Source organism: Gorilla gorilla, chromosome 17 (genome assembly GCF_029281585.2).
Source record: "Gorilla gorilla gorilla isolate KB3781 chromosome 17, NHGRI_mGorGor1-v2.1_pri, whole genome shotgun sequence".
In the NCBI taxonomy this organism is placed as follows: Eukaryota; Metazoa; Chordata; class Mammalia; order Primates; family Hominidae; genus Gorilla; species Gorilla gorilla.
In genome coordinates, this window is record NC_073241.2 from 102,147,732 (window position 1) to 102,159,988 (window position 12,257).

General features: G+C 36.5%; 1 protein-coding gene across 10 annotated transcripts in view; it reads right to left on the reverse strand.

Annotated features, from left to right (window-relative positions):
• The window catches only part of NETO1 (neuropilin and tolloid like 1), a 125,424-nt gene that overhangs the window by 51,101 nt on the left and 62,066 nt on the right, over nt 1–12,257 (reverse strand). For 8 of the 10 annotated variants that reach the window (XR_008673399.2, XR_004067946.3, XR_004067947.3 and 5 more), the window contains 2 exons: nt 1,205–1,246; nt 959–1,086 (listed from right to left, as the gene is read on the reverse strand). The exons of 1 other annotated variant lie outside the window; for it this stretch is intronic. Coding sequence is in view for 5 of the 9 variants with exons in the window: in XM_031003802.3 (XP_030859662.1) it covers nt 959–1,086; nt 1,205–1,246 (170 nt within the window). In the remaining 4 variants the exon portion in view is untranslated. Of the gene's footprint in view, nt 1–958; nt 1,087–1,204; nt 1,247–12,257 lie in introns of those variants that run through there. One more of the 10 variants, XM_055367987.1, reaches the window with a different exon arrangement.

The following is a 12,257-nucleotide window of genomic DNA, read 5'->3' on the forward strand; positions in this document are numbered from 1 at the left end:
CACAAAATCAGTTAATTAAATAACACACAGTTTCAGCCTCAATAAATAAATGACTACAAATCTAGTAAGTCAATATTTTTTCTTATAACTTTGTAACTGAGGAATAAAAACAAAAACAGGAATATGAACAAATAACACCTTAGCCCTATGGCACCTGCTGGCACAAAATGACTCATCCTCTGTATTTTGGAAAATATTTCCCTAAACAGAATCAACATAGTTGTGCTATGGAAGTGTTTCCAAAATGGGGTCCTGAGTCAAAATCTAGCCCACAATAAATCTAGTTTAATACATGTAATACTTTTAATTTTTATAATGTATTGCCAACTCTCAAAAATCAGGGTGATCAACATAAAATCTAGATTTTTGGCAAGTTATGAGAAATAACGGAGGGTTTGATAATGCTGGACCCACATTTTCTCATAATAGCATCACAAGGAGCTTCATGGGCAGCTAACTCATGCCTGTCTCCTTCAAATGGGCACAGAATCTCCCAGGCCCTGTTACCATTGCTGCCAGCCCTTACCACACTTGTATTTTACATGCCAGATATTCATGATTTTGTAGGCCCCAGAAAAATGTCTACAGATAGAATTTTAGTTTGCAAAATAAACCAACTGCAGATATTGACAATAAGAGCGTTAAGTGTAGTTATGCTAAGAGCCACGGCTCTTGCATACCATTTCAATCCATGTTTCAGAGAGGTCAACTTACCTTAAAGTCTCTGGTCTAAATTATCAAATGATTTCTTCAACTCACTCTCTAGATTGCTATTTATGACATCAAATTTAGATTGGACAAGAGAAGACAAGTTGCATCTCAAAAACCAAAATGAAATCATAACCTATGATGGCTGCACTCTGAAATGTATTAGACACGTCCAGTTGCTTCAAAGCAATGCTTGTTATAGACACTTCTCACGTCAGCTGTCAAGTGTGGGTTTCATCTTAAGACTGACCTTGGACCGTGGAGGTGCTCGGATGTACCACTTGCAATCAACAGCCTCGCTAGCAGTAGCTTTGCCTTCCTTCATAATTTGTATAGACTCCACAATTCCTTCGGAACCGCCCATCTCAAACTCACACGCTAAATAACAAAATGCCAAACAAACACACAAAAACGGAGCTTGAATAATAAACCAAAAGTGTATTTCATAGCAGAAAACAAAGTCTTCTGAACAGTATTAAATATCTATTTTACCAACCTGGTAATGGTTTCAAAGCTCCAAGGTCCTTAAAGTCAGGATCTTAAAAATTGAGAAAAAGACAATTAGTCCCATTCTACATTTATTACTTACAGTGAATTTAAGTTATATATCATTAAATTTTCCAGAAATCTGCCTTAAAAAACACATTAGGGAAAAGTAAATGATTAAATAAAAAGTGCATAATGATGTTGGGACTGAAATGTTAATTTAGTATTACTACAAGGTTTTTCTCAATACAAAAAACACTATTTAAATTTTGTTTCTAATGCCTTTCCTGCCTCTAATTATCAAATAAAAATCTTACTCATTACCTATAACTCCATAGGTAGAATAATTAAATTAGTCATATTATCTATCCTCTATAACAGGAGAACAGACGTTTTTGTAAAAAGTATCAATAGGTAATTCAAGGTTTGAGGCAATTTCCCTTTGTTCTAGATAGTATCCTCTTTTCTGATTCAAAATATTCTGTACAGTGTAGTAACACAGTTTTTAACTAGAATATCTGAAGCACAAATTAAGATGTAAAATCTAGAACTCCTCTCCTTTGGCTGACTGAACAATCCTGTTTTCATCAAATCTTTCTCTGCAACATTTCATCATACTATGCTAACTTTCAAAGCATTCCTCAGTATTCTAGTTTGTCAACTCAACACCCACTCTCCCTGTCTTCCTCGCAGTCAAGCCCAGGCTCAGCCACCTGTCCTCTGCTAATTTATGTATTTCAGGGGAAGCCTGCTGTGTCATGAGTCTAAGATGTTTTCTAATGGTGAAAAGGCAAACTGGGGGTCTCGTTCTTGTTCCTGGAATTGATTTTGAGGTAGGTATGCAGCCAATGAAATATAAAGATGAGCCTTTTAGAGAGCTTCTGAGAAAGTCTTCCTCGTAATAGAGACAAGGTGTATACCATTTTTCTGGCTCTCATTGCAGTCATGCTTGTATCGGACGTCATGGAATCATGCATTAGCCAACTTTCAATGTTGAAGGTGTTAATATAATAAAAGGCTAACTGTGATGAAGAGCATAATGACTATGAGTCATTAATGATGTCACTGAGACATTGTATTATCTTATTTGATGCACATATATTCCTATTTTTAAAAAATTTTGAATTTTTAATTATTACAAGTACATAGTCATTGTATATATTTATGGAGTAACTTATTCTGGAGTTGCATTTCTCCAAGATTTATACTCTTTTTTTTCCATTTGACAAGTAAAAATTGTTTATGTTCATGGTGTACAATGTGATGTTTTGATACGTGACATTTTGATATATGTGTACATTGTCGAATGGCTAAATCAAGATAATTCACATGTCTTACCACATGTATCTATCATTTTCTTGCATAGTGAGAACACTTAAAATCTACATTCTGGCAATTTTCAAGTATATTATAGGATATATTGTTATTAACTACAGCTACCATGGTGATCTCTTGAACTTATTATTCTTCCTGCCTACCTGAAATTGGGCTTTTTTGCTTTTTGAGTAATACACGTCCTTGTAGCCCTTGCCACTTTGAGTTGAGGTTTCTTTGACTTATGAGTGGGTGAAGGCATCAATGACTACATGTTAAAGGAACTGGGCATACAATTTAAAAGATGATTGGGAAATGCATTTGTTCCTACTACCATGGCATCAGCTGTAAGTTACAATCTTTTAGAGTTAGAAATATTTTATGAGACATTGCTCAACAACAATTCAGGAGTGCAATATAAAAAGTAGCATTCTTTCTGGAAGAGATTAGTTTAGGATATTACAACTACGTGTGCTAATATGTATGTGGGTATCTAAGTGCGTTTCTTTGTATGTCTGTGTGCCTGGATATGCAAAACCTGTAACTACAGGCTGATTGTTAGTTTAGTTATCTTCATTAAAGGTTTTGTTGTTGTTGTTGCTTGTTTCTTGCTTTGTCAAACAGTTATGTGAACTGATCTGTTGAAACTGAGAGGCTTGGATTGCTACAATCTGATCATATGAACTATTTAGACTTATTTTACTACAGACACTATTAGAAAGTGTTAATAAATTTTGAAACAAGTTATAGATTCCTTGGCAAAGCTGTTTTTAAAATAGATTTTTTTTGTTTGTTTTTTTGAGACAGAGTCTGGCTCTGTCGCCCAGGCTGGAGCGCAGTGATCTCGGCTCACTGCAAGCTTCACCTCCCAGGTTCACACCATTCTCCTGCCTCAGCCTCCCAAGTAGCTGGGACTACAGGCGCCCACCACCGTGCCCAGCTAATTTTTTGTATTTTTAGTAGAGACAGAGTTTCACCATGGTCTCGATCTCCTGACCTCATGATCCGCCCTCCTTGGCCTCCCAAAGTGCTGGGTTACAGGCGTGAGCCACCGCGCCCGGCCGAAAATAGATTTTAAAAAATCTTTTTAGAAAAAAAGGAAAAGAAAACTGTAAGCAATCTCCATTTAAAAAATAGGGACATCATAGATCATTTAGAACAAGATACTTCCTAGTAGAAATTTGTTTCTTCATCTAAATCAATAGATATATAGTTATTATTTCAATAAATACGTATTTAACACCTACTGTGTAATAAAAGCTATGTTTTGCATAGCACTGCTAAAATTGGTTGTTCTCATCAAGCAGTTCCATTGATATTGACAAGATTCCCTATTCTTCCTTATTTTTCCATCAACCTTGATGACCTGTTATCTGGACTTTTTGTTATTCATTGTATCCTTCTTACTATTAAGAATAATGCTTAATTATATTCATAATTAATACTCATTATCTCCTTCTTGATTAGAATGTTTCAGCCTTATGTGCCTGTTTCTACAATTTTTGTGGAATATAGTTGATACTCTATTTTCTAGTTTGAAGGCTAACATTTATCATTTTTATAACTCATGCCAGGCAATGTAGAGAGAAATGCCAGTTCTGGGAACTGAAAATTTATTTTTGTCTTTGTATTAATAGTGATAGCACTGATAGTTTAAAAAACAAAACTTTATGAAAAAAATGTTTTTGCAATTCCATTTGTATTAATATCACAATAATGGATGGGCCATATGACCTGCAAAAACAAACGAATAAACAATATTCTTTTTTAAAAACAGCCTAAATTGAACTAAGATTATAAAGATTGATTGGCCAAGGTTGTTTGTGGGTGAGGACATGAATTATTAGGCAGACACACGATAACGCTGGACTTGGTAACTAGTCTTCCACTCTGGATCTGTCCCTCAGCCTGTTCTCTACTTAGCAACCTAAATAAACTATTACACATGTAAATCGAATCATGGAACTCTCCTGGTTTTCCACTGCCCTTAGCGTAAGACCATCAATCTTTATAATGCATCTTAACGCCCTGTGAGTTCTTGACCTTGGTCCCTGGCTCCATGCTGCTGGTTCCACTCTCTTCCCTCTGATCACATTCATCTATTTCTCATACACCCCAGGCTGTTCCTATCCTCTGTACCAGGAACTTGTCCTTTTGTCTCTCTGCAATACCTTTCTCCTGGCTTTGGAGAGCTGGATCTTTCTCATTCTTTGGTTTTTGGTTCAAATATTACATTCTCAGAAACACCTTCCTTGACAATCCTCTCTAAAATAGCAACGTCCCTAATTTTACCTCCCTCATGTTATTACAATTTACAATTATTTAACTATTTGTCTGTATATTTTTTTACTAACTGTCTACTTCCACTGCTCCATAATCAAGAACTTCTCTAAGGATGGGTTCCCCAACCAGCTGTGGGCCACACAGCAGGAGATGAGCAGAGGCAGGATAGCAAAGGAAGCATCAACTGTATTTACAGCAGCTTCCCATGGCTCACATCACCACCTGAGCTCCTCCTCCTGTCAAGTCAGCAGCAGCATTAGATTCTCATAGGAGCTTCAACCCTATTGCGAACTGTGCATGCGAGGGATCTAGGGTGCACGCTCCTTATGAGAGTCTAATGCCTGATGATCTGGGGTAGTGATGCTAGCACTGGGGAGCAGCTGGAAATACAGGTGAACATTAGCAAAGAAGTTTGACTGCACAGAGACCATAATAAAGCAATCACTTCCAGATGCATATCAAAACCCTATCAGTGAGTGGCAAGTGTCACAAGCGGCATCTGGTGACAGGCTTTGTAGTGGCAAGTAAGTTAATGTACTTCAGTTGTACAGCTGCATGTGGTGGCGGGCTTTAAGTCAAAATCCGCCACTTATTTTAGTCCGCATGTGGCACACCCATTATTTTATTTACATCCATCAATGCGTCTTTCCCACACTGCACACTTGTCTCAGTCCCAGTTTTGGTAAGCCCACAAGCTAAGCCTAGCCAAAATGAGTAAAAATCAAATGTCATCGGAGAGCTTCTTTGAAAAGGGTTGAAGACCCAATGATGAGACAGCAGAAGACCCTAAGATTGCCAACAAAAAGAAAGCTGCATTTAAAGAGAATACCAAGAGTCCTACTTAAATTACAGGTTCATTGCAACAGATGGTTCACATTCTCCAAGACCACCCTGTACAATGTGTGGTGACCAGTTATCCAAGGAAGCCATGAAACCAACAAAACTGCTTTGCCACATAGTGACCAAGCACCCTTCATTAAAAGACACAACTTCAGAGTTATTTAAAAGAAAACAAAAACATAATGAACAGAAGCAATTGTTGAAAACCATCACTTCATCAAATGTGTCTGCACTGAGAGCATCATTCTTAGTGGCTAACTTCATTGCTAAAGCTAAGAAGCCCTTTATTATTGGTGAAGAGTTGATCCTGCCTGCTGCTAAGGATATCTGTCATGAACTTTTAGGAGAGGCTGCAGTTCAAAAGACAGCTACTTTCAGCTAGCACCATAACTAGATGAACTGATGAAATGGCAGAAGATACTGATGCACAATTGTTAGGATTAATGAGTCACCATGGTACGCAATCTGGGATGATGAGTCTACCAGTACTGACAACGAGTCAACAATATCTGTTTCTGTATGGTGTATTTTTCAAGATGATGTGCATGAGGATATGTTATGTGCACTTTTATTGCCAACCAACATCACAGCTAGAGAACTGTTCAAGTCTTTGAATGATTACATATCAGGAAAACTGAATTAGTCATTTTGTGTCTGTATATGCATGAATGGAGTGGCTGCCATGACTGGACGGCTTTCTTGTTTCCCTACCTTGGTCAAAGGTAGGGAATGTGAGTCTATGCACTGTGTCAGCCATACAGAAATGCTGTGCTGGCTAGCCAAAAAATGTCATGTGTACTTAGCATTTTTCAGGATGTGATTAAAACTATCAACCACATTAAAGTACATGCCCTTAACTCACATCTGCTTGCGCAGCTCTGAGGAGTTGGATGCTGAACACACACGTCTTCTCTTACACACAGAAGTGAGATGGCTTTCCCAATGTAGATCACTGGCCAGAGTTTTTTAGTTAAGAGAGCCACTCCAGAGATTTCTTGTAGACAAATAGTCTCCCTGGCAACACATTTCAGTAGCACAGATTCAGTTGCAAAACTTGCTTACTTGTGTGACATATTCAACCTGCTCAACAAACTCAATCTGTCACTTCAGAGGAGAACAAAAACTGTGTTCAAGTCAGCAAATAAAGTGACTGCATTCAAAGCCAAACTGGAATTATGGGAGTGAACAATGGAATTTCTGACATCTTTCAAACATTAGCAGAGATTTTGAGAGAGATGGAGCCAGGGCCTTCTTTCTCACAGCTGGTGCATGAGCACCCATCTCAGCTTTCAGAAGAGCTTGAGTGTTACTTCCTAACCAAAGAAGGCCCGGGAACTGGGAAGGAATGGATCCGTGACCCATTTGTGAATAAGCCAGGTGAATGGACTTTGGCCATGCTAGAAGAGGATCAAATGCCTGATACTGCAAATGATGGTGACTTTAAACGTGTGTTTGAGACAACTTCAAATCTCCATACGTGCTGGATTAAAGTCAAGGCAGAATATCCTGAGATTGCCACAGAATGCACTGAAAAGCCTGCTTCCACTTCCTACATCCTATCTTTGTGAAGCAGGGTTTTCTGCAGTGACAGGAACCGAAATGAGATCACAGAGTAGACTGGACATAAGCAACACACTTCTGATGCCACTATCTCCCATAACCCCTAGATGAGACCGTCTAGTTGCAGAAAACAGGCTCAGGGCTCCCAATGATTCTACATTATGGTGAGTTGTATAATTATCTCATTATATATTACTATGTAATAATGATAGAAATAAAGTGCACAATAAATGTAATGCACTCGAATCATCTGGAAACCATCCCCCACCCCAGCACATGGAAAAATTGTCTTCCACAAAACTGGTCCCTGGTGCTAAAAATGTGCTATAAGGGACTTTGTGTCTCTTGACCCTCTCTATTCAGGACCTAGAACAGTGCTTGGGCATAATAGGTGATCATACTCAGCACTGAATTTAACATGTCTCTTCCTACAAATAATACAGTTACTTTACCCCAACTTGATTTTATTGTATGTTGATATAATTGCAAGGCTTATACTTAACACTTGTCCAACGCACAGGTTCTCACAGTAAATGTATCACATTAGACACTCTATTAGAGAGCAGCCTCATGTTTACCAAACCTGTCTCCCTTTTTCTTTCTAGTCTCACATCTAGACTATGTTTCCCAGCCTCCCTTGCAATTGTACGTGGCCATGGAAGTGAACTCTGGCAAACAAATGCAGACAAAAGTTAATTTGACTCGCAGGCTGGGTGCTTACAATCTTCTTTAAAAAATTCCTACAGACTCTGTCTTTCTTCCATGGTCTACCTCAAAAGCCATGCATTGGAAATGCGAAACTCCATCAGCTTCATTTTATAAATGAGTATGTGGAGCACAGACAGCATTTTCCTTGACTCTGATTAGACTCTTCCTCAGTAAATAATATACTCCAATTATGTGAAATTACTAAAGTTTTTTAAATGTTATTGCAACTATTATTCTATGAGCCCAGGAGCGTTCCTTTATCCAAAGGTCACTATTTTCATAATAATACTAAAAATCTATTTGTCGTTTTGCATTCTCATTTTCTCAAAAATATATGGAAGAGTTTTCCAGATATTACATGACATGGCGTTAACACTACTATGACTAATAAAGTATGTGAATGTATTTTCAAATATTCTAAGTTTAGGGTGTAAATAACATACATTTTCAGAGATTAGCTTAGTTTGTTCTCCGTGATTTTACTGGACACTTACTGGCTATTTTCAGTTCTTAATACAATCCCAGTAACCCGATTTTTGTTCAATACAATGTTATTCTTAAACTTCAAAATGTTTACTGAAGTTACACAGAAGCACAGCAAGAATTAAGTATGTTTGCTGCTTTATTTTGTCAATCTATTTACTTATCTAATTTGAAATCTTTTGTATTTAACTTTTATCTAGATATATAACAATTATACGGCTTAGTAATATTTCCTCTTAAATAAAAGAAAATATAGTTATACCATATTTTTCTTATGGTGAAGGATGGACATCTGTCTTAGAAAGGGGAGATTAAAAGACTCACTGTCTCCACCACAGTCACACCATCTATTTCTAAATTATGAAAAAAGATGAACCTGACATTTCAAACAGGTTTCTTATGGAAGAATCTATTCCAAATAAAATCAAACAAACCTGTAAATAGAAATGAAAATATGAGAAAATGTACCTTTTCCTCCACTTTATAGATGTTAATAATTTAATAGGACTTAGAAAAATAGGCATTTTTGAATGATTTTATTCTGAAAGTTTGAAGAGTTGAGAAAATAAGAATTCTAAAAAAAAAAAAAAAGTATATTTTAAATGTAGACATCATTAGCTCTCTAAAAGCCAAATGTCACTTTTCAAACTCAAAATAGTGAACTCATTGAAATGTCTCACAGTTATTGTGAGACATTGGTCGAGAAGCTCACAGGAGGCTAATGAAACCATTTACACCTGCCATTGCTGAATGCCTACTGGATGAAAAGTCGGTAAAAGAAACCAGGACACTGCCACTTTCCCATCACACAGTAACTTGCTGATTAAAGTTTCAGCTTAGACAAGAAGATAGAATTAATGCCTTGTCTGGAGAATTTTACTTTTGTCTAAAAAATGAATGGATGTACAAACTTGGCTGGGCTTCCTTAGTTTGCTTGAATTCGCTGAATGTCAGCATGAGCCAATGATGAAGGATCATCTTTTATGTGAATGCTTGACAACAAATGGAAGTAATGTTGAAATATTCAAATTTTTGGTTAACTTTCCAATCCTACGGTTTATACTGGGACACCTGGGTTGACATTTGCACTGATGGTGCAAAAACAATGGTGGAGAGAATTGCTGGTGTCTTAGCAATGAATCAGGACTGTGGCACCAAACCTTAGCAGCTAGTGTTCACTGCATAATTCACTGCCATGCAATTGCACAGCAGGAAAACAAAAAAGAATTTTACTTAAAATCATCATGATGAAGCATTAAAAACAATTATTTAGATTCTGAAGTCTAGAGTAACAGTTTTAATATTCTGTAAGAGGAAATGTTAAGTACAGATAAGGCACTTTTGCTGCAGACTGAATTGTTTCCTGTTTTTCTTAAGAACAAGCACTTTGCAGTTGTTCGAATTGTGTGAGTTACTCATTTTTTTCATGGAGCATCATTTCTGCTTGAAAAGCATATTACAGTTGTTTAGATTTGGATATTTGGCAGACATTTTCTTGAAAATGAACAAAATGAATCTGTTGATTTTTAACAAGAACAACCGACAATATTTGTTGCCAGTGATAAAATTCAAGTTTCAAGGGAAGGAGATGTATTTGCTAGAGTGCACTTGACAGCTTCCCAAGGCTGAGAGAATTTTTAAATGAGATTGTTGTTGATGTGAACAAATGTGATTTTTGATTTGTGTCAACATTTAGCAGTTCTGCATAATAGTAATCCAATAACTGCCAAATAAATAATGCATGAAGTTAAACAAGCATGCATGTGGAACAGAGCCCTTTGAAGAGGAAAATACACTAATGGATGTTAATGTAACAGAATACAAAGAAATTCATCAATACAGTTTGATATTCCCTGTTGCAACTAACCTTTAAGAAGCTATCACTTGTTGAGCTTTGGTGTAGTACAAAAGAATAATCACCACTCCCTGAAAAGGCTCTTAAAATACTCTCCCGGCCAGGAGCGGTGGCTCATGCCTTTAATCCCGCACTCTGGGAGGCCGAGGCAGGCAGATCACCTGAGGCTGGGAGTTCAAGACCAGCCTGACGAACATGGAGAAACCTCATCTTTACTAAAAATACAAAATTAGTCAGGTGTGGTGGCACATGCCTGTAATCCCAGCTACTCGGGAGGCTGCAGCAGGATAATTGCTTGAACCCGGGAGGTTGAGGTTGCAGTCAGCCGAGATCACACCATTGCACTCCAGCCTGGGCAACAAGAGCGGAACTCCGTACCAAAAAAAAAACAAAGATACTCTTTCCTGCTGTTCCAACTACATATATATCTCTGTTAGACCGGGTTCTCTTCACCTACTTCCACCATAACAACACATCATAACAGATTTACTGCATAAGCAGGGGTGATAATCCAGCATAATAAACCTGACACTCGATTTGCAAAAATGTAAATAACGCCATTCTTCTAATTAATATTTTAATATTCATTAATATCTTCATATTAATTTATATTTTAATATAGTCTGCTATTTACTTTAACACATTATTAGTTTATTGGTATAATTTGAATATTACTTAATAAATAGCTATTTAAAATATACTCAGTTTAAATGGCTATGATAATAAATATTGAATGATACAGCCAATAAGCCAAGCATTTTGAGTTCTTCAATAGTTCTTAGGAGAGGAAAGGAGTTTTGAGACTAAAAAGCTGCAGAACGTCTGCCCCGACCAACCTTATCTTTGTATCATGGGTACCTTCTTCTAAAAGAACTCTAAATTACAATTTAATAGCTCAGGCTTGCACGATATATTTATTTCATAATCCAATGAAATTTCACACTGCTAGCCACATTGCAGATGAACTTTCTGGAAACTACTGTTAACTGATTAGATTATAACTGAATCATATCAGAGGCCTCCTCATTTTATAAATGAAAGAAACAGGGAATTGACAACTTTAGAAAAATGCAACTTGTTTTGATCTAAGACCTAAACAGCTTCAGTGCTGTCTCTAGAACATTGAACCAATCATTCCATATTTCTGAGTCTTATTTTCCTTAACTGAAATAAGAATGTTGTTGGTTTAGGTTTTTACAACTCATGTATGCCATTATATCACAGAATACAGTGGTATTCCCAGAACAGGTCATGAGCACACGTCACTTCCTGACCAGGTGACACGACTATGTTTACAAACCTTCTGATTATAAAAATCAGCTTTAATACTGTGATATTTTCAACGCACAGCTCGACTACCTAACAGGATAGTCTTAGAAAACAATAGTTTTCCCCAAATTTCCACAATCTCAGACATCCTGAATTATGTCATTCATCCTTAATATTCTCCTTCTTACTGACAAGTAGACACTGAAAGTGGCATCAAATAAAATCTTTACTAATTTCCTAAGTTACCTAACAATCTCTATTATTTGCATTGGCTTTGAATAACTGGCCAGAATTTTTAAATTGTCTTGACTGTTACATTTTTATCAAATAAATGATAAGTAAAATGTGGAAAAACTAAAGCCATGTTACAGTGTTGTTCATAAACCTCAAAAATTTAATGAGCTAACATGCAGCACCAATATTTAACTGCAAACCATTTATTAATTGGCCATAGAAAAATGAATCCAGTATTTTGATAGAAATTAGTATTTATGCTACAAAAGAGAATGCAGACTTTAGAATCAATTTGTATTTTTAAGCACTCCACTATAATCTTCAAGAATTTTCCTATAATACAAACTAAAATACAAATCAATCAAATTTTTATGGGACAGAGTTCTCAAATATTCTACACAAATGAAAAGAATACAAGTTTGAAATATATCTACGTGACTAAAAGGGTGTTTTTTGGTTTCTCATTTTAATTCTTATTTTCATTTAGTTAGATCCACGAAAATAGCTAATACCATTG